At 42.5% G+C, this 23,564-nt stretch overlaps 1 protein-coding gene and 1 long non-coding RNA gene across 2 annotated transcripts in view; both read left to right on the top strand.

Moving 5' to 3' along the window:
* The first annotated feature begins 231 nt into the window (after window positions 1-231).
* The window catches only part of LOC311142735, a 215,420-nt gene continuing 192,087 nt past the window's right edge, over window positions 232-23,564 (top strand). Inside the window, exon 1 of the long non-coding RNA XR_014614373.1 lies at window positions 232-283. This is a non-coding gene — a long non-coding RNA (uncharacterized lncRNA). The remainder of the gene's footprint in view (window positions 284-23,564) is intronic.
* Window positions 4,104-23,192, top strand: LOC311142304 (NLR family CARD domain-containing protein 3-like; the record flags this gene model as incomplete). The annotated part of the gene is made up of 7 exons (XM_084177931.1): window positions 4,104-4,257; window positions 11,003-11,119; window positions 11,399-11,483; window positions 11,614-11,842; window positions 12,181-13,975; window positions 19,180-19,353; window positions 23,003-23,192. The coding sequence occupies exons 1-7, from the start codon at window positions 4,109-4,111 to the stop codon at window positions 23,190-23,192; spliced, it is 2,739 nt and encodes a 912-aa protein (XP_084034057.1). The 5' UTR covers window positions 4,104-4,108.

The following is a 23,564-nucleotide window of genomic DNA, read 5'->3' as shown; positions in this document are numbered from 1 at the left end:
TTCCTTTTAGATCAAAATGAAACAGATTAGATGGACAGGGGGGCCCTGATCCTAGATCAGCACTCCTCCTCTGGGAAACTGCATGTATGAAACCGAACACATAGTCGTAGTCTAGTTACAGCAGGTGTTTACTGCCATCTAGTGGAAGATACCAATAAAACACTTTATTATCAGGATGGGGAGACAGTTGAGCTGAAACAGAAAGTAAAGTTGTTCTTTTGTACAGGATCCATTTTGAGACGACAGAGCAGAAAACGCTATATGGAGAGAACAAAAAAATAAAGTGAGTATTTCTGAATAATAATCTATTCTAATGGACAGAGTGAGAGAATGAATACCTGGAATGAGATATTACTAGTTAGTAGAACTGCTACTTGAGCTTAGTTGCAGACAGACAGCAGTTTTCAAAGTGTTATCACATGTTATCAGCAAAACGTCTGGTAAAGATGGTGGAGGAGCTTTTAAATGATAGGGTTTTATGTTTATCTCAGGGTTTCTCAATCCTTTTGTTATTGCCCAGCATTTACACACCTGATTCAACTAATCATCAGATATTTGAAGACAGTTTAATATTTGAGGCATACAAATGAACATTCTCAAATTAAAACCTTTTGGATTTGTAGGCCTGTTTACAATTATTAAAGTAAATCCCATTTTGGAGGAAAAAAACACAGCTAAAACTGGTTTAGAGTAAATTATATGTTTATCAAAAATAATGTAAGAGAAATGTCTTGAAGAAGGACTATAAGAAAAAAAAACTGAAGCAAGATTCGGTACAATGTCATGAGTTACTGCTGTGGCATGCAACTGACTGTTAGCTCCACCCTCTGGTTACTGTTGTAAAGGGGAGACACCTTGAAGCGTTCCCTGAAGTCTAAACGCCTCTGGGTTTAGAACTCTGTCTCAGTGCCCTGCTACAGTGGTACTGTTCGTTTGGCATGGCCCGGTGTTACGGGTGAGTGGATATTTAATTTAAGGACCAATGGAATGGTCTAAAATGTGCGAACTCTGCTCACCCGGGGAGCCGGCCAATGCAAAACCCGGGGAGCCGGCCAATGCAAAACGAATTCACCCAGTGAACGTCATAACTTTATTTCCTTATTTGAAATCGAAAGTCACTTTGTAGCCTACGCAGTTACAAAATGTCTGTTCAAACTGTGGCGCATATGGAACATTAGAACAGTGGTGGAAAAAGTAAAGATACCTTAATAGAAAATGACTCAAGTAAAAGTGAAAGTCACCCAGTAAAATACTACTTGAGTAAAAGTCTAAAAGTATTTGATTTTAAATATATTTAAGTATCAAAAGTAAATGTAATTGCTAAAGTAAAGTAGGAATAATTAAAATTAAAATTACTTATATGAAGCAAACGAGATGGCAAAATGTTCTTGTTATTTTCATTTACGGATAGCCAGGGTAGCATTCCAACACTCAGACATCATTTAAAAAACGCATTTGTGTTTAGTGAGTCTGCCAGATCAGAGGCAGTAGGGATGACCAGCGATGTTCTGTTGATAAGTGCGAATTGGACCATTTTCTGAATGTAACAAGTACTTTTGGGTGTCAGGGAAAATGTATGGAGTAAAAAGTACATAATTTTCTTTATGAATGTAGTGAAGTAAAAGTAAAAGTAGTTAAAAATATAAATAGTAAATTACAGATACCCAAAAAAACGACCTAAGCAGTACTTTAAAGTATTTTTACTTAAGTGCTTTACACCACTGCATTAGAAGACAGATAAATGTGTTGATTTTGAAAGAAAGACGGGCAGATTCTGCTAGGTAGGCTACGAACTATTATAAAGTTAGGTCGTCATCACAGTAGGTTTGAGCTACAGTATGATGACTTACCAACCTGATGGTCTCCGTTGGAAATGTTGTGGAAAATGTTGTACACTCAATGTATTAAAATATGTAACATAAACAACAAATGATATGCTCAGATACACAAAATACATCTGGTTTCAGATCTAGAAGATTCTCCTCTTCAATAGTAATATCATCAATTCTGACCAGTAACTTACCTGGGGTCAAAGGTCCCTGATTTATCACTAAAATGTATAGGATGATCCATAGAGATGTCACTCTTCATGGACAGATGACTGGGTACTGGAGAGACTGATCTCAGAGTTTGATTGGAGATTCTGAAAAACATAATAAATCACCATGAAACGAAATTTTAAAATATATCAAAATTATATTTCAATAGTTAAAATACATTACATAAAGCATTAAAATATATGCCATTACATAAAGCAACAAACATACACTGAGTGTACAAAACACATTACACCTGCTGGTGCAACATCTCATTACACCTGCTAGTCGAACATCGCATTCCAAAATCATGGGCATTCAAATGGAGTTGGTCCTCCCTTTGCTGCTATAACATCCTCCACTCCTCTGGGGAGACTTTCCACTAGATGTTGGAACATTGCTGCTGGGACTTGCTTCCATTCAGCCACAAGAGCATTAGTGAGGTCGGCACTGGCTCGCAGTCGGCGTTCCAATTCATCCCAAAGGTGTTCAATGGGGTTGAGGTCAGGGCTCTGTGCAAGCCAGTCAAGTTCTTCCACACTGATCTCGACAAGCCATTTCTGTGTGGTTCTCGCTTTGTGCATGGGGGCATTGTCATGCTGAAACAGGAAAGGGCTTTCCCCAAACTGTTGCCACAAAATTTGGAGCACAGAATCGTCTAGAATGTCATTTTATGCTGTAGCGTTAAGATTTCTCTTCACTGGAACTAAGGGGCCTAGCCCGAACCATGAAAAACAGCCCCAGACCATTATTCCTCCTCCACCAAACTTTACAGTTGGCACTATGCATTCGGGCAGGTAGTGTTTTCCTTGGCAAATCCAGATTAGTCCGTCGGACTGCCAGATGGTGAAATGTGATTCATAACTCCAAAGAACGCGTTTCCACTGCTCCAGAGTCCAATGGCGGCGAGCTTTACACCACTCCAGCCGACGCTTGGCAGTGCGTTTGGTGATCTTGTGTGCGGCTGCTTGGCCATGGAAACCCATTTCATGAAGCTCCCGACGAACAGTTATTTTGCTGACGTTGTTTGGAACTCGGTAGTGAGTGTCGCAACCAAGGACAGACGATTTTTATGCGCTTCTGCACTCGGCAGGCCCGTTCTGTGAGCTTGTGTGGCCTACCACTTCACGGTTGAGCCGTTGTTGCTCCTAGACGTTTCCACTTCACAATAACAGCACTTACAGTTGACCGGGGCAGCTCTAGCAGGGCAGAAATTTGACGAACTGACTTAATGGAAAGGTGGCATCCTATGACGGTGCCATGTTGAAAGTCACTGAGCTCTTCAGTAAGGCCATTATACTGCCAATGTTTGTCTATGGAGATTGCATGGCGGTGTGATTGATTTCATACAACTGTCAGCAATGTCTCTAGCTGGAATAGCCGAATCCACTAATTTGAAGGGGTGTCCACATACTTTTGTATATATAGTGTACATGCTCTGTCCTGCTACTGTTAGGTCTATAACGTTATGGGAACTGATCTGAACAGGTTTAGGCTGGTCATCTAGGATATGTAGGCTATAGCTGAGGTATAGACCTCCATCTGTATCAGGACTAGGCTCCTGCGACTGTTACTGTTATAACGTTATGGGAACTGATCTGAACAGGTTTAGGCTGGTCATCTAGGATATGTAGGCTATAGCTGAGGTATAGACCTCCATCTGCATATCACTAACAAACCTCTGTTATATATTATAACCTAGCCTACTTTAAATAATATAACATCTCTTACTTGTTGCAAAATAACTTTCTGAAAGGATCAAAGATTTCCCCTCAGATCAATCATGCCCGTTTTAGCCCTTCTGTCTACATTCTCAGATTGAAAGACAACAAATGGCCGACTTTTAATGAATACAAATAAGTGTGAGACATGGCCTTGTGTTGCTGCACTGTCTATAACTACCTTAACAAACAGTGACTTATTATTATTATTGACAGTTAACATGGAGAAGAGATGTCACAGCCAGATGTTCATCTGATTGCATTAAATCACCTGACTGTTTCGATATGTCTGTTAGTAAATGTTTTATTTCTAAGAGATCATGAGTAAAAGAGAACAATGGACATTCTAGAATGAGTTGTCACTGTGTTCACCACAACCAACATGCTGCATCTCTGTTTAGGGGTCAGTGCTCTAAAATGAGTCTCTCTGGGGAGAGAGAGGAGGGGGGCCCTGCCTCTAAAATGAGTCTCTCTGGGGGACATGACACCAAAGCTAAGAGGTGAGATGACAAATTTGTTTAAGAATTCTTAAGTTTATTTCCAAAACGCTATATCCACAAATGTTTTTCAGCAGAAATGATTGCCTTGGGTACCTTCAATATTACTGTTCTCAGTTTTTTTATTAATGGATTTGAGATGTGTATAAAAATAAATGTTTTTTTGTCTAAATGCTATATATCCATTGTTTAGCTGGAATGGAATGTTCGTATCCTGTATATTTGACTGTGATATGTGGTTGTCTCACCTAGATATCTTAAGATGAATGCACTTACATACAGCTCTCATATTTAGTATTTTAAACAATTTTTAATATTGATGTTACAAATGTATCATGTGTACAGTTCTTTATAAAAAATGTAGTTATTTGTTACATTTGACTGTGTAAAACCTAGCAGTACTACTTATTTCTCTGAGAGTGAGGCAGATATATATATTATTTCTGTGTAAAACCTAGCAGTACTACTTATTTCTCTGAGAGTGAGGCAGATGTACATTCAAGGATTAGTTGTCACTGTGTTAACCACAACCAACATGCTGTATCTCTGTTTAGGGGTTAGTGGTCTAAAATGAGTCTGTCTGGGGAGAGAGAGGACCAATTTTCTACTCTGAGACGCTTTTTGGATACGTGCCCAGATCTCAAAATCTTGTTTTAAAAAACAACGAATTTTTGTTTTACATAATTTAAAAAAAAGAATATTACTAACGTACCCGACTGTAAAGACTTGGTTTAGTTTATTGTGTGGCTCTGCTCATGTCCGCGTTCTGGAACTGTCCGCGTCCACGTACAAAACTGCCCGCGTCCACGTACGGTTTGGTGCCAAGCATATTGTCCAGTTACGCGCAGAGTGGTCTGAGGTGATCTTGGGGAACAACGACGGAGTTCATTACAGTGTTGAGACACCAAAGTTTATTGTTCAATTAGCTTTTTTGCGTAATGGTCAGTGACAGTATGAGTGTAGCCAGATCCTTTTCACTCGCAATCCTTGTTTCATCTTGTGGTTCACCGGATTCGTCATCATCCTCGAGGGACAGACGAACGACCTGCTAGCTAGCCAAGCTAGTCGGTACAGCTAGCTAAGCTAGCTACTCTACCAGCAGCATCCTAGTTATCCTGGCTACCACTACATCATCACCGGCTGCCTGCATTTCTTGTGGACCGATGGAGCTCCCTGGTTGTTTCTTCCACCTGTTAAATACCGTGGAGGACTTCTCCCTCTCTCGTTGACGGATGCTGGCTACGCTCCCTCTGTCCGGTTCTCCTCTCTTCACTAGATGGACGGTAACTTTAGTGTTTAACCCCTCTGTGTCCAAGGACTGAACCTTTTGAATATTATTTTCGGGGCGCCTCAAGTTACATTTTTTACAACGTTTATTTCTGATAAAATTAGTTAATTGCATCCGCCATGGAGCCCAGTTTCATAATATTACCTTCTATCCCTGGTTATGAAGTAATCGCGAAAAAACAGGCCTTATTTTAGGGCATTTTTCACCCTACCAGCTCCTATTAGTTCTATTGAGCTCCGTGACACCGACTCGCCTTCAGAACGTTCTATTCCCAGCCCATTGTTCTGCGTCACAATGCCAGCTTCACTATTGTTATCAATGAGACCTGCCTGCGTTAACCCTGTAGGTTTATCTCAGGTAACTTATTATTAACAAGGTTACGGCTACTTATTGAGCGTTAACCCTGTAGGTTTACCTCAGGTAACTTATTATTAACAAGGTTACGGCTACTTGGTGAGCGTTAACCCTGTAGGTTTACCTCAGGTAACTTATTATTAATAAGGTCACGCCTACTTATGGCTCACAGTTCCCCTGTGTACACCTTGTGGTAACCCATAGCGCTAGCGATGGCTGGCGAAAAGCCATGAAACGTTAAACAGTTTCTGGTCATGGTTAACCATGTTTTCAGAAAAAGGTGTACAACCTAAACAAAACGCATGTCCCTGTCCTCTTCTTCAAGAGGTGGCCGATTTAAACACCCAGAATATTTTTTTAAATTAAGAAATAACAATTTTTCTTTGATTTGTTGTTTCTAAATGGCCTCTGGGTAATTTGATATGCATCGAAATCTTTATTAGTAGGCATCAAATTGAGCGAATGCTGCGCAGGTTCACAGAGTTGCAAACCAAATGGGTATAATGGGGTGATTGTTGTCTAATCTGGTGGTCTAGCTCATTGATTTGTAGATCTGATGCAGTTGCTACCTCAGATTATGAGCCTAGCAAGTGTCATGAATGAGTTATGTAGTAACCACAGACGGCCACAGGGAGGCACAAGAGAGCTATGAACCCATACTGTTTTTTGACATTAAAACCCTAAACCTAACAATCAATCAAATGTATTGATAAAGCCCTTTTTACACCAGCAGATGTCACAAAGTGCTATACAGAAACTCTTACCCTACGTATTACCTATTTCAGCCTTAAGGGTAGGGTAGCCTAGAACACTTTTAGAAACTATTTTAGTAATAATATTATGTTAGTAAATACAATTATAGTATTAAATAGCATTTTGATAATTTTGTTAATCAAAACCTGTTTACGCATTTAGCTTTTTTTGTTGTTATTAGTTATTTTATGATATTTATTATTGCAAGGCAGAACGCTTGATAAACAAGACACATTTATTTTATTTTTCAAATGTGGTTTGAACTGGGTGACCTAGTAACCTCTATGTGAAAGTCCAGAAAATGTCTAAAATGGTCACTCATTAATTTAGTTAGCTATATATCTCGTATTAGGCCTGTGATGCTTTTGGAAGAGCAATTAAATAGTGACTATAGCAGGTGTTGAACCCCGGGTAAATAATCACTAGTCAGATGCTTTAACCTCAACCCTAGTATTCATGTATTATAAAAAATGATCTTAATATCTGATATTGGGAGTAAATAACCTCGGAATAGATAAGACAAGAGTGCATCTTCCAGCCCGCCAATAAATTACATCATGCAAATGTACCTCAACATTCCCCTCGCTTGCGCTACAAGGCAGAGTACTCGCTGCCACTGACGGCACAAGCTTTTTATCGGGGCTGAGTTGGCTACTTGTTCGAGAAGGCAGAGTGCTCGCTGCTGGTTGATGAATCTGACAATGAATGTACTAGGAAAATACATTTTTCTCGACCAGAGGTGACTCAATGAATGTTAATTGATTGGGTCTAATGGTCGTCTTGTGCTGAACTGCACATGTGCAGGCCGTCAAATCAAAGGCACTCCTTCGATATAAAGTTGTTTTTGACTAACATGAAAATGTGTCAGTTTGTTAAACTACTTAAGACAGAACATTTTCTAAATGAACAACTAAGGAAGTCATTTTTATCTCTCATTGACATCTCAAACCCTAAACCCTGGCCTGGTCTGCTTCATATGCATTCCCAGAATACATTTTTTACATTAGCAGTTGTCACAAAGTGCTTATATAGAAACCCAGTCTAAAACCCCAAACAGAAAATGCAAAAAAACATTTGTCTCTCTGAAATGAAGCCATTAAGTGATCGATTTTAAACAAACACATGTCTGTCATTGAACAACACCATGCCATGATTAGCTAGTGAGATAACACAACCATTTATTTGATAATTTCTTTAAACAATAGAAGCCAATTTACAAACATTTCTGAATATGGATATATAGCGTTTTAGAATGAAACTCTTGTTATGTTTCCAAATCTGAGCTCAGAGTAGATGAGAGACGTAATGTTTGTCTCTGTTGTGTTGAAGCCCAATCAAGCAGGAGAGACCAGCCTCCCCTGTACCCAGCTGTGTGTCCATGAAGAGTGACCGGTCTATGCGTCAACCTATACTGTTTAGAGAGGGAGACTTTTCTAGTGAACAAAGGTAAGAAGAACTCATGGGTCATGGTCAGTGAGTTAAACAACACTGTCTCTAGTCATTTCTCCTCTCCCATTTTCCCATTTCTTTTTGTTGTTTTCATAATCCATAGGCTAAACAATAATCCATAGGCTTTTTTCAATTTTCATAGTCCTGAAACAATATTAAACAAACACTACATTCCCTCCCTGTGTGTGTGTGTGTATGTGTGTGTGTGTGTGTCTGTCTGTGAGTGTGTGTGCACTCCCTGGATGAGGAGATGTAATCTCTATCCTGATTGCCTAGTCACTTTTACCCCTACCTACATGTACATATTACCTCAACTACCTGGTACCCCAGCACATTGACTCAGTACTGGTACTCCTTATAGGCTAATTACTACCTCAACTACCTGGTACCCCTGGACATTGACTCATTACTGGTACTCCTTATATATAGTCTAGTTATTACCTCAACTACCTGGTACCCTGCACATTGACTCAGTACTGGTACTCCTTGTATATAGTCTAGTTATTACCTCAACTACCTGGTACCCCTGCACATTGACTCAGTACTGGTACTCCTTGTATATAGTCTAGTTATTACCTCAACTACCTGGTACTCCTGTACATTGCCTCGGTACTCCTGATAGCCTCATTATTATTATTTTATTATGTTACTATTTCCTTTTTTTATTTAGCTAATTTTTGTTACTTTTTAACTCTGCATTGTTGGGAAACGGCTCGTAAGTAAGCATTTCACGGTATAGTGTACCATTGTTGTATTCGGCGCATGTGACATACAATTTCATTTAATTTAATTTGAAGGTCATGCGTAAAAACATGTCATCAGGTCGAGCAGTCGTCTCACGCCGAACTGCGCATGTGCAGGCCGTCAAATCAAAGGCACTCCTTCCATATAAAGTTGTTTTTGACTGACATGAAAACGTGTCAGTTTGTCACTTTCACGAGGTTGAAGTAATAATGTGTTCAACTACTAAAGACAGAACATTTATAAAATGAACAAATCAATCAACCAAATTAGATTTGTCACATGCTCCTAATACAACATGTGTAGACCTTACTGTGAAATGCTTACTTACGAGCCCTTAACCAACAATGCTGAGTTAAAAAATGGTTTACTAACAACTAAGGAAGTCATTTTTACTTCTTTGACTTCTCAAACCCCAAACCCTGGCCTGGTCTGCTTCATATGCATTCCCAGAAGACATTTTTTACATCAGCAGTTGTCACAAAGTGCTTATATAGAAACCCAGTCTAAAACACCAAAGAGCAAGCAATGCAGATGTAGAAGCACGGTGGCTAGGAAAAACTCCCTAGAAAGGCAGGAACCTAGGAAGAAACCTAGAGAGGAACCAGGCTCTGAGGGGTGGCCAGTCCTCTTCTGGCTGTGCTGGGGGGAGGTTATAAGAGGATATGGCCATTAAGTACAGATCGTTCTTCAAGATTTTTAAATGTTCATAGATGACCAGCAGGGTCAAATAATAATCACTGTTGTTATAGTGGTTGCAACACGTCAGCATCTCAGGAGTAAATGTCAGTTGGCTTTTCATAGCCGAGCATTCAGAGGTCAAGACAGCAGGTGTTGTAGAGAGAGAGAGGGTCGAAACAGCAGGTTTGGGACTAGGTCACACGTCCGTTGAACAGGTCAGAGTTCCAGATCCGCAGGCAGACCAGCAGAAACTGGATCAGTCACGTCCGGTGGAGCATGTGTCGATACTGATAGGATCGAAAGAAGGGGAGCGCTGCTCTCGGATCAGTTTTGTCCATTCAAATCTTTCCATAACATTAGAATTATTTCACAATACTGACCACGGATCAGCTTCTAGAAAGATATTACTGCCTACGGCTGCAAATATTGAGGTAGTTTATTCTAGTGCTTACACAATAAAAATGTACTAAATCACAGATTCGGCACATCATTGGGCACATGTTAGGCTACACATCATGAAATATATTGAGACAAATTACAGACAGTAGCCTACAAGTAGCAACATATAACTAAATATATTGAACATTGAATATATTCCAATATGATTGAAATAGGCCTATAGCCTACTGTTTATATTTTAATGCAGTCATCTCTGTTTTCATTTGAAGCAAATTTGTATAAGTCCCTTGTTTTGCAACTTTGTATTTGTAGATCAACTTTGTTCTGAATTTATCTGCGGTTACAAAGAGACGGATAAACCATGTGATTCTATGTTTAGTTGAGATCTTCTTTGTATAAAGTGACGTGGGAGGGCAAAAAAGCATCTAACGACGCACTTGGCTGTTCTACAAGTGGTCTGAGGCAGGTGTTAGAATATGAGCGTTTTCAAGTGCAACGTTAATAACGATGGTTTTGGGAAACAGCTCAGAGATTTAACAATGCTCCTACAAAGGTTCTAATGATGAACTTGGCCTTAAGATGCTTTTGGGATACCAGGCCCTGGACAAAAACATCTGCTAAATGACTAAAATGTAAAATGTAAATGTTTTACATACAGATCTCATATTACTGTATTGAATTATTATTTATAATATTTAAATATTGATGTCACAAGTGTATCATTTGTACAGTTCTTTATTAAAAATGTAGTTATTTGTTACATTTAAATGTGTAAAACCTAGCAGTACTACTTATTTCTCTGAGAGTTAATTAGATATATAGCATTTTGCAAAAAAATGAAATGATGCCATTAAGTGATTGATTTTAATCAAACACATGCCTGTCATTGAACAACACCTTGCCATGATTAGCTAGTGAAAAAACACAACCATTTATTTGATAATTTCTTTAAACAATAGAAGCTAATTTACGAACATTTCTGAAAATGGATATATAGCGTTTTGTAATGAAACTCTTCTTATGTTTCCCCATCTGAGCTCAGAGTAGATGCGAGACGTAATGTTTGTCTCTGTTGTGTTGAAGCCCAATCAAGCAGGAGAGACCAGCCTCCCCTGTACCCAGCTGTGTGTCCATGAAGAGTGACAAGTCTATGCGTCAACCTATACTGTTTAGAGAGGGAGACTTTTCTAGTGAACAAAGGTAAGAAGAACTCATGGGTCATGGTCAGGGAGTTAAACAACACTGTCTCTAGTCATTTCTCCTCTCCCATTTTCCCATTTCTTTTTGTTGTTTTCATAATCCATAGGCTAATCCTTTTTTCCATTTTCATAGTCCTGAAACAATATTAAACAAACAAAACATTCCCTCCCTGTGTGTGTGTGTGTGTGTGTGTGTGTGTGTGTGTGTGTGTGTGTGTGTGTGTGTGTGTGTGTGTGCACTCCCTGGATGAGGAAATGTAATCTGATGTTTTGTCCACAGAAACCAACAGGAGAGATCAGAGTCAGAGATTCTCAGTGGTCAGTCTTCCCAGAGTCATCAAACAGACCTGGCCTCCATATTCAGTGTATGTGGTCCTGTTATGTACATTTGTTTTTTGTTTACCTCAAGTAAAGTTGATCTGTCAATCATTCATTCATGTGTTAATGAGAAAGCATTTAGTCTCTTGCTTAACTTATTTACTTGATTTATTTCAGTTGCTTGAAGAGAATATCATGACATTTGTGAAGAACGAGCTGAAGATGTTCAAGAGGATTCTTAGTCCAGAACTCCCAGAAGGCTTTGAGAGTCAGAAGCAGGATAAGGAAGTGGTGGATGCTGAAGATGAGAAGCAGGAGAGCAGTGCCAGAGAGGGGGCTCTGAAGATCACACTGCACGTCCTGAGGAAAATGAACCAGAAGGAGCTTGCTGACACACTGGAGAAAAGTAAGAGCTGTCTGCCTCATGTTGAATGCTGTTTTAGAACATTTAAAAGCTGTAGCTAAAGTACAGCTTAAGTAGCTGTGTAACTAATTCATTTAGACAGAGAGAAGAGGAGAGACAGAGGAGAGAGAGAGAGAGAGAACATTATTAATGCCATCAATAATACCAATAATGATATAAATCAGTCACACCAGTGTGTAATGCATTATGAAAACATTTACAGATTTATACAGACAAGATAATAAATGATTATAATTTAAACTTTATAAGACAGTCTTACAATACTGTAGGCATTAAGACAGATGTAATATTAATATCCTCTGTGTTATTTCTTCATTCAGATGAGCTTGCTGTGATTTGCCAACGTGAACTCAAATCTAATCTAAAGAAGAAGTTCCAATGTGTATTTGAGGGGATCGCTAAACAAGGAAACCCAACACTTCTCAATAAGATCTACACAGAGCTCTACATCACAGAGGGTGGAACAGGAGAGGTCAATAATGAACATGAGCTGAGACAGATTGAGACAACAACCAGGAAACAAGCAAGACCAGAGACTGCAATCAAATGTAACGACATCTTCAAACCCTTAACTGGACAAGACAAACTTATCAGAACTGTGCTGACAAAGGGAGTCGCTGGCATTGGAAAAACAGTCTCTGTGCAGAAGTTCATTCTGGACTGGGCTGAAGGAAAAGCAAATCAGGATGTCCAATTTGTATTTTCATTCCCTTTTCGGGAGCTGAATTTGATGAAAAAGGAAAAACACACTTTGATTGAAATTCTCAATCACTTCTCAATGGAAACCAAAGAGTCAAGAATCTCCAACTACGACAAGTACAAAGTTCTGTTCATCTTTGATGGTCTGGATGAGTGCCGACTGCCCCTAGACTTCCAGAAGAACAAGATCTGTTGTGACGTCACAGAGTCAACATCAGTGGATGTTCTGCTGACAAATCTCATCAAGGGAAATCTGCTTCCCTCTGCTCTCCTCTGGATAACTACCCGACCTGCAGCAGCCAATCAGATCCCTTCAGGGTGTGTTGACCAGGTGACAGAGGTACGAGGGTTCAATGACCCACAGAAGGAGGAGTACTTCAAGAAGAGATTCAGTGATGAGGACCTGGCCAGCAGAATCATCTCACACATAAAGACATCAAGGAGCCTCCACATCATGTGCCACATTCCAGTCTTCTGTTGGATTTCTGCAACAGTCCTTGAACACATGTTGAGTACAGACAAGACAGAAGAGATGCCCAAGACTCTGACTGAGATGTACTCACACCTTGTGGAGTTTCATACCAAACAGAAGAATGAAAAGTATCTTGGGAAAGAAGAGACAGGTCCACACTGGAATAAAGAGAGCATTCTGTCACTGGGAAAACTGGCTTTTCAACAGCTTGTGAAGGGCAATCTGATTTTCTATGAAGAAGACCTGAAAGAGGCTGGCATTGATGTCAATGAAGCCTCGGTGTACTCAGGATTGTGCACACAGCTCTTTAAAGAGGAATGTGGGCTGTACCAGGACAAGGTGTACTGCTTTGTGCATCTGAGCATTCAGGAGTTTCTGGCTGCTGTATATGTGTTCCTCTCATTCATCAACAACAATGAAAATCTAATGACCAAACCTCAATCAACGTCCAGTAACTTTTCTGTGAGGATCAGACACAAGCATAAAGTTACCTTCTACAAGAGTGCTGTGGATAAAGCCTTACAAAGTGAGACAGGAAACCTGGACCTGTTCCTCCGATTCCTTCTGGGCCTTTCACTGGAGTCCAATCAGAAGCACTTACGAGGTCTACTGACAAAGACAAGAAGCAGCTCACAGAGCCATGAAGAAACAGTCAAGTACATCAAGGAGAAGATCATGCAGAATCCCTCTCCAGAGAGGTGCATCAATCTGTTCCACTGTCTGAATGAACTGAATGACCATTCTCTAGTGGAGGAGATCCAAAGATACCTGAGATCAGGAAGTCTCTCAGAAGAAGAACTGTCACCTGCACAGTGGTCAGCTCTGGTCTTTGTGTTGCTGACTTCAGAAAAGGAGCTGGATGTGTTTGACCCGAATAAATACTCCAGATCAGAGGAAGGTCTTCTGAGGCTGCTGCCAGTGGTCAAAGCCTCCAGAGCTGCTCTGTGAGTACATAAAATGACATTTAAGTACTAATCATCAGGAAGAAATATTCAGTTTAGAGAAAAATATATATTATAATATGTATGTATGTAATATATTATATTATATTGAAAAACTTACTGAATCAATGCATTGATGTTCACATTAGTATAACAATATGACCATACAATTCTAGGAGACGGAAGATTAATCTATATGTTGTTTAAGAGAATAAACCAAATGCATCTGCCATTGTCCTTCTACACTACTGGTGTTAAATTAACAGTGTGTTTGTGAAATCATGATGATGTCTTTGCAGGCTGTCATTCTGTGGACTCACAGAGAAAGGCTGTGCTTCTCTGGCCTCAGCTCTGAAGTCAAACCCCTCACACCTGAGAGAGCTGGATCTGAGTAACAATGTCATGAAGGATACAGGAGTGAAGCTGCTCTCTGCTGTCCTGAGGAATCCCCACTGTAAACTGGAGACTCTGAGGTCAGTATTCCTGTATCACTCAATGAACACACACTCATTGGACACACACACACACAATAATTAATTTAGTAGTGTTTAGAAACATGTTATCTACTGTTAATAATGATACATTAATTCATGTATATACAGTACCAGTCAAAAGTTTGGACACACCTACTCATTCAAGGGTTTGTCTTAATTTTTTCCATTGTAGAATAATAGTGAAGACATCAAAACTATGGAATAACAAATATGGAATAATGTAGTAACCAAAAAAGTGTTAAACAAATGAAAATATATTTTATATTTGAAATTCTTCAAATAGCCACCCTTTGTCTTGATGACAGTTTTGCACACTCTTGGCATTCTCTCAACCAGCTTCACCTGGAATGCTTTTCCAACAGTCTTGAAGGAGTTCCCACATATGCTGAGCACTTGTTGGCTGCTTTTCCTTCACTCTGCCGTCCGACTCATCCCAAACCATCTCAATTGGGTTGAGTTCGGGTGATTATGGAGGCCAGGTCATCTGATGCAGCACTCAATCCCTCTCCTTACACAGTCTGGAAGTGTGTTGGGTAATTGTCCTGCTGAAAAACCAATGATAGTCCCACTAAGCCCAAACCAGATGGGATGGCGTATCGCTGCAGAATGCTGTGGTAGCCATGCTGGTTAAGTGTGCCTTGAATTCTAAATAAATCACAGACAGTGTCACCAGCAAAGCACCCCCACACCATAACACCTCCCCCTCCATGCTTTACAGTGGGAACTACACATGCCGAGATCATCCGTTCACCCACACCGCTTCTCACAAAGACACGGCGGTTGGAACCAAAAATCTCAAATTTGGACTCCAGGCCAAAGGACAAATGTCCACCTGTGTAATGTCCATTGCTCGTGATTCTTGGCCCAAGCAAGTCTCTTCTTATTATTGGGGTCCTTTAGTAGTGGTTTCTTTGCAGCAATTCAACCATGAAAGCCTGATTCACACAGTCACCTCTGAACAGTTGATGTTGAGCTGTGTCTGTGACTTGAACTCTGTGAAGAATGTATTTGGGCTGCAATTTCTGAGGCTGGTAACTCTGATGAACTTATCCTCTGCAGCAGAGGTAACTTTGGGTCTTCCATTCCTGTGGCGGTCCTCATGAGAGCCAGTTTCATCATAGTGCTTGATATTTTTAACGACTGCACTTGAAGAAACTTTAAAAGTTGTTGAAATGTTCCGTATTGACTGACCGTCATGTCTTAAAGTAATGATGGACTGTCATTTCTCTTTGCTTATTTGAGCTGTTCTTGCCATAATATGGACTTGGTCTTTTACCAAATAGGGCTATCTTCTGTATACCCACCCTACCTTGTCACAACACAACTGATTGGCTCAAACGCATTAAGAAGGAAAGAAATTCCACAAATTAACTTTTAAGAAGGCACACCTGTTAATTGAAATGCATTCCAGGTGACTACCTCATGAAGCTGGTTGAGAGAATGGCAAGAGTGTGCAAAGCTGTCATCAAGGCAAAGGGTGGCTATTTGAAGAATCTAAAATCTAAAATATATTTTGATTTGTTAAACACTTTTTTGGTTACTACATGTGTTATTTCATAGTTTTGATGTCTTCACTATTATTCTACAATGTCAAAAATAGTAAAAATAAAGAAAACCCCTTGAATGTGTAGGTGTGTCCAAACTCTCGACTAGTAGTAGTGTGTATATGTGACACTCTGGCTCCATGGACTTAGATTTTGAGCCAGGGTTGTTCATTTTCATTGGTTTGGGTGTATTTCTATGTTGGGGTGTCTAGGTTGTGGATTTCTATGTTTGGTGTTTGTGCTTGTTTAGTCAGATGACTCCCAATCGGAGGTAACGAGTGTCAGCTGTCGGCTCGTTATCTCTGATTGGGAGCCATATTTATACTGTGTGGTTTCTCCTTGGTTTTGTGGGTTTTTGTTCCGTTTTCGGTCTGTGTACCGTGGACTTCATTGAGTCGTCTTTTGTTTTGGATTTTGGTTACTTTGCTAAATAAAGTCATGTTTCTTGGACACGTTGCGCCTTGGTCATACTTGGACGACATAGACGATCGTGACAGAAAAACCCACCATAAAAGGACCAAGCAGCGCGTCCAGGAGCAAAGGGTCTGGACATGGGAGGAACTGTTGGACGGTAAAGGGTCCTGGACTTGGGAGGAGATCCTGGATGGTATGGATCGCCGACCATGGAGCGAGACGGTGGAGAGGCGACGGCGAGAGGAGCAACGGCATCGGCAGGGCCATCGTCGGAAGGACGGGAGGCAACCCCAAAAAATTTTTTGGGGGGGGCACATGGCTTGGGCGGCTGGGCAGCAGGAGGCTGCCACAGGGAGAAAAGGAGAGAAGGCTAACGGAGTACGGGAGCCATTGGCGAGTAGAGGGAGGGAAGTGTGTGTGGCACGGTGTGAAAGACTGATGTGTGTTGCCAGTCCGGTCCGGCCCGTTCCTGATCCTCGGTTGAGGCCAGTGGTGTGTGTTCCCGGTACGGACCGGCCTGTTCCTACTCCAAGCACCAGGTCCACGGTGTGCTACGCCAGCCCGGCCCGGCCTGTTCCGGCCACTCGCACCAGGGATACGGTGCGCGTCGCCAGCTCAGCCCGGCCTGTTCCTACTCCACGCACCAGGGATACGGTGCGCTTCGCCAGCCCGGCCCGGCCTGTTCCGGCCACTCGCACCAGGGATACGGTGCGCGTCGCCAGCTCATTCCGGCCTGTTCCTACTCCACGCACCAGGGATACGGTGCGCTTCGCCAGCCCGGCCCGGCCTGTTCCGGCCACTCGCACCAGGGATACGGTGCGCGTCGCCAGCCCAGCCCGGCCTGTTCCTGCTTCCCGCACTAGCCCTGAGATGCGTGTCCTCAGCCCGGTACCTCCAGTTCCGGCACCACGCATCAGGCCTACGGTGCGTCCCCAGGGTCCAGCATGCCCTGTTGCTTCACCCCGCACTAGCCCTCAGATGCGTGTCCTCAGCCCGGTACCTCCAGTTCCGGCACCACGCATCAGGCCTACGGTGCGTCCCCAGGGTCCAGCATGCCCTGTTGCTTCTCCCCGCACTAGCCCTGAGATGCGTGTCCTCAGCCCGGTACCTCCTGTTCCGGCACCACGCACCAGGCCTACGATGCGCCTCAGACAGCCAGAGTCTGCCGTCTGCCCAACAGGGCCTGAACTGTCCGTCTGCCCAACGCCGTCTGAACTGCCCGTCTGCCCAACGGGGCCTGAACTGTCCGTCTGCCCAACGCCGTCTGAACTGCCCGTCTGCCCAATGCCGTCTGAACTGTCCGTCTGCCAAGCGCCGCAGGAACTGCCCGTCTGTACTGAGCCTGCAAAGCCGCCCGTCTGCCATGAGCCTTCAGAGCCGTCCGCCAGACCGGAGCCGCTAGAGCTCTCCGCCAGACAGGAGCAGCCAGAGCCTTCCGCCAGACAGGATCAGCCAGAGCCTTCCGCCAGACAGGATCAGCCAGAGCCTTCCGCCAGACCGGAGCCGCTAGAGCCTTCCGCCAGACAGGATCAGCCAGAGCCTTCCGCCAGACAGGATCAGCCAGAGCCGTCAGCCAGACAGGATCAGCCAGAGCCTTCCGCCAGACAGGATCAGCCAGAGCCTTCCGCCAGACAGGATCAGCCAGAGCCTTCCGCCAGACAGGATCAGCCAGAGCCGTCCGCCAGACAGGATCAGCCAGAGCCTTCCGCCAGCCATGAGCAGCCAGATCCGTCAGCCAGCCATGAGCAGCCAGATCCGTCAGCCAGCCATGAGCAGCCAGATCCGTCAGCCAGCCATGAGCAGCCAGATCCGTCAGCCAGCCATGAGCCGTCCAGCCAGGATCCGCCAGAGCCAGCCAGCCAGGATCCGCCATTCAGTCCGGAGCTGCCCCTCAGTCCGGTGCTGCCCCTTAGTCAGGTACTGTCCCTTAGCCCGGTGCTGCCCCTTAGTCCGGTGCTGCTCCTTAGCCCGGTGCTGCCCCTTATCCCGGTGCTGCCCCTTATCCCGGTGCTGCCCCTTATCCCGGTGCTGCCCCTTAGTCTGGTGCTGCCCCTTAGTCCGGTGTTGCCCCTTAGTCCAGGTGGGGTTAGTTGGAGGGTGGTCATTGGGAGGAGGCTACTGAAGCAGGTTGTGACTGTGGTGGGGTGGGGATCACGACCGGGGCCAGAGCCGCCACCGTGGACAGACGCCCACCCAGACCCTCCCCTAGTCCTTATGTTGGTGCGCCCGGAGTTCGCACCTTTAGGGGGGGGTACTGTGACACTCTGGCTCCATGGACTTAGATTTTGAGCCAGGGTTGTTCATTTTCATTGGTTTGGGTGTATTTCTATGTTGGGGTGTCTAGGTTGTGGATTTCTATGTTTGGTGTTTGTGCTTGTTTAGTCAGATGACTCCCAATCGGAGGTAACGAGTGTCAGCTGTCGGCTCGTTATCTCTGATTGGGAGCCATATTTATACTGTGTGGTTTCTCCTTGGTTTTGTGGGTTTTTGTTCCGTTTTCGGTCTGTGTACCGTGGACTTCATTGAGTCGTCTTTTGTTTTGGATTTTGGTTACTTTGCTAAATAAAGTCATGTTTCTTGGACACGTTGCGCCTTGGTCATACTTGGACGACATAGACGATCGTGACAGTATATATACATATATGAATAGATATGGCAGGTTTCAGGACTCTGATGTATCTGAAAATGTTGAAAAAATATATTTTCACCACCAAAGAATTGCAGTGTGGTTTTAATATGATTTGACTCTTTGCAGGCTGTCAGGCTGTCTAGTCACAGAGGAAGGCTGTTATTCTCTGGTCTCAGCTCTGAAGTCAAACCCCTCACACCTGAGAGAGCTGGATCTGAGTAACAATGACCTGAAGGATTCAGGAGTGAAGCTGCTCTCTGCTGGACTGGGGAATCTCCACTGTAAACTGGAGACTCTGAGGTCAGTATTCCTGTAGTTGGTCAACAAGTGATAACTGTTCACCAGATCCACATGTGTTTACCAGGCACACATAGTCCACACCATATGTGTTTGGACAGTGAAGCTTACAGTTTTAAATTTGGTGCTATGCTCCAGCATCTTGGATTTGAGATATAATATTTCATATTAGGTGACAGTACAGAATGTCACCTTTTATTTGAGGGTATTCATACATATCTGTGTTACTGTTTTGAAATGAAAGCACTTTATGTATCTAGTTCTCCCATTTGAAAAAGTCGTAATAATTTGTACATATTCACTTATATTGTATTAAAGTAGTCATACGTTTAGTATTTGGTCCCATATTCCTTACCTGCAGTGATTACATCAAGCTTGTGATTCTACAAACTTGTTGAATACATTTGCAGTTTGACTTGGTTGTGTTTTGGATTATGTTTTTCCCAATAGAAACTGAATGGTGAATAATGTCCTGTCATTTTGGAGTCACTTCACTTGTATTGTCAGTAAGAATAGAAGATGTTTCTGAACACTTCTACATTCATGTGGATGCTACCATGATTATGAATAATCATGAATGAATCGTGAATGATGATGAATGAGAAAGTTACAGAGGAACAAGGATCATACCCCCTCTGTTATTGGTAATGGTGAGAGGTTAGCATATTTTGTTGTAGCCTCTGTAACTTTCTCACTCATTATTATTCATGATTCATTCATGATTTTTCTAAATCATGGCATCATCAGGATTCAGTTAGTAGTGTTTAGAAACATGTTATCTACTCACTTAGAAAGAAAATTACTCCAGTCATCATCCACCATTCAGTCACTATCGGGCAAAACATAACCCAAAACACAACCAAAACAAACTGCAAATGCAACCAACGAGTTTGGGACCAAATACTAAACTTTTGACTACTTTAATACTCTATGAGTGAATTCATCAAAATACTTATGACTTCTTCAAAAGTGGGGGACTAGATACATAAAGTGCTTTCATTTCTAAATGGTGAAACAGATATGTATTCAAATACCCTCAAATAAAAGGTGACATTATATACTGTCACCTCATATGAAACATTTGATCTCAAATCCAAAATGCTGGAGTATAGAGCCACATTTAAAATGTTAGCTTCACTGTCAAAATAGATATGGTGTGGACTGTATACTCAATACAATCTACCGTAATTTTCGGACTATAAGCCGCGCCTTTTTCCAATTTTTCGACCCCTGCGGCTTATATAACGGTGCGGCTAATCTATGGATTTTTACAGCTAACGGCCACTAGAAGACCTCCTAAATCTATGGATTTTACAGGTTACAGTCCACCAACTTTAACTCTATGGGCTCTATGACCGGTCCGCGCCCCCCACCTTTAAGCGGCGGGCTCCAGCAGGAAAAGCTGGAGGCCGGAAAAGAGTGAGACAGGTAGCGCGCAAAAGTAAAAGTGGAACCGAGAGTGGTACGAGAGACAGAACGAGAGACAGAACGAGAGCAAGACAGACAGACATGTAAAAGAAGGAAATAGAGCTGCTGCACGTAGCCTTGGCATCAATGAGTCAATGGTGAGACGTTGGAGACGCCAGCGGGAAGAACTGTCTCAATGCAAAAAGTCAAAAAAAGCTTTCAGAGGTAATAAAAGCAGATGGCCCGAACTTGAAGACTTTCTTGAAGATTGGGTGAACACACAGAGAGCAGACGGCCGAGGTGTTTCAACCGTGCAGATCCGACTGAAAGCTGAAACAGTCGCCACCGAAATGAAAATTGAAAATTTTAGAGGTGGACCATCCTGGTGTTTCAGATTTATGAGACGAAAGGGACTCTCCATCAGGGCACGGACGACTGTGTGTCAGCAACTCCCTCCCGACTACCAGGAAAAAATAACAAACTTCGGCGAATTCACACAAAGAATGATAGAGGAATATTCCATCGGACCGGACCAGATCATAAATATGGATGAAGTGCCTTTGACGTTTGACCTGCCTCTCACTAGGACTGTTAACAAGAAAGGTGAATCGTCCATCACGTTGAGAACCACTGGCCACGAGAGAACGAATTTCACTTGTGTTCTTGGCTGCACAGCATCTGGATTAAAGCTTCCGCCAATGGTGATTTTTAAGCGGATTACAATGACAAAAGAAAATATCCTGAACGGCATCTCCTTTTAAAGTCAACAAGAAAGGGTGGATGATGGAAAGCATAATGAATGAGTGGCTGAATGAGTGCTACGTCAAGCGTCCTGGAGGATTCTTTCGCCAAAAAAAAGCTTTGCTCGTTTTGGACAGCATGAGGGCCCATATAACGGATTATGTGAAAGCAGCCATCAAGAGCACAAACTCGATTCCAGCTGTGATTCCTGGGGGCACAACGAAGCATCTGCAGCCACTCGACATCAGTGTCAATCGTGCGTTCAAAGTGGCACTACGCGTTCAGTGGGAGGCGTGGATGACTAGCGGCGATAAATCATTCACCAAAACTGGTCGCATGCGAAAAGCAACTTTCGCTCAAGTTTGCGAGTGGATCCTGATAGCGTGGAGGAGTGTCAAAACATCCACGATCATTAACGGGTTCCGAAAGGCTGGACTGCTGCGTGATGAAGAGGAGGACGCCGCCACAGCTGAGGCCCTTCAGAGGCTGTTCGATTCCGATAGTGACGAAGATGAGTTCGTTGGTTTTGAGAGCGTCAACGAAGGAGAGTGGCTGACGAAGCCACCCTGAGCCTGTTCGTTTCCGACACTGAAGATGAGGACTTTGGTGGTTTTAGTACGTAGGAAGAAGATGGAGATGAGGATTAATGACTTGACTTTTCTGGTTACAGCCGTGTACTGCACCTTAGCCTAAAAGATGAAGACGAGGATTAATGACTTTTCTGGTAGGCTGATTACCGTATATTTTAAGCAGCCGTGTTGCTGCAACTTTAGGTTTACGCGCTTACTGTCGTGTTACAGGCACTTTATTTTGCACTTTAAAAAAACACATTTAATTTAGCCATTGATATTGCCTCGTCAAGCGCTGTAAGCTTTGTTTTTTGTTATGGTACTACTGTAGGCTATAATGTAGATAAATATTCAAAGATGTGCACACTTTTTCAAGGTTTTTCAAAAATAACCAAAGTTAAGTGGTTAAATGATTGTGACGCTATTAACTAATTTTGCTGGAATACGTTATGCAAATATGCAACTTGTTTGTTGAAATGTTAATAAATGGGAGCTTCCTCAAGCAGTCATCGCTTTCCCGACAATCCCATCTGTGCACGAACCCTTACATATGGTAATTAAACATTAAAACACCTGCGGCTTATAGTCCAGTGCGGCTTATATATGTACACATCATTCAATTTAGCTGCTGCGGCTTATACTCCGGTGCGCCTTATAGTGCGGAAAATACGGTAAATCTGATACCTCACTGTCTGTCTTTTGACTGATACTGCTTTTTAAACTGCTCTGGTCAGTCTACTCAAATATTCGTACTATACATGTTTCTCTCTACAAGCAATATTATGATAATTTCTAATAATGATACATTCATTTATGAATGGATATGGCAGGTTTCAGGACACTGATATATCTGAATATGTTGTAAAAATATACTGCCACAATTTTCACCACCAAAGAATAGCAGTGTGGTTTTAATATGATTTGACTCTTTGCAGGCTGTCAGGCTGTCTAGTCACAGAGGAAGGCTGTGCTTCTCTGGTCTCAGCTCTGAAGTCAAACCCCTCACACCTGAGAGAGCTGGATCTGAGTAACAATGACCTGAAGGATTCAGGAGTGAAGCTGCTCTCTGCTGGACTGGGGAATCCCCACTGTAAACTGGAGACTCTGAGGTCAGTATTCCTGTAGTTGGTCAACAAGTGATAACTGTTCACCAGATCCACATGTGTTTACCAGGCACACATAGTCCACACCATATGTGTTTGGACAGTGAAGCTTACAGTTTTACATTTGGTGCTATGCTCCAGCATTTTGGATTTGAGATATAATGTTTCATATTAGGCAACAGTACAGAATGTCACCTTTTATTTGAAGGTAATGGTGAGAGGTTAGCATGTTTTGTTGTAGCCTCTGTAACTTTCTCACCCATTATTATTCATGATTCATTCATGATCCTTCTCAATCATGTCATCATCAGGATTACTTTAGTAGTGTTTAGAAACATGTTATCTACTCACTTAGAAAGAAAATGACTCAACACCAACGAATAGCAGTGTGGTT

Source organism: Coregonus lavaretus (genome assembly GCF_964263955.1).
Source record: "Coregonus lavaretus genome assembly, chromosome: 2".
NCBI lineage: Eukaryota > Metazoa > Chordata > Actinopteri > Salmoniformes > Salmonidae > Coregonus > Coregonus lavaretus.
The sequence above is the reverse complement of the archived record's forward strand: the minus strand, read 5'-3'. Positions and strand labels throughout refer to the sequence as shown.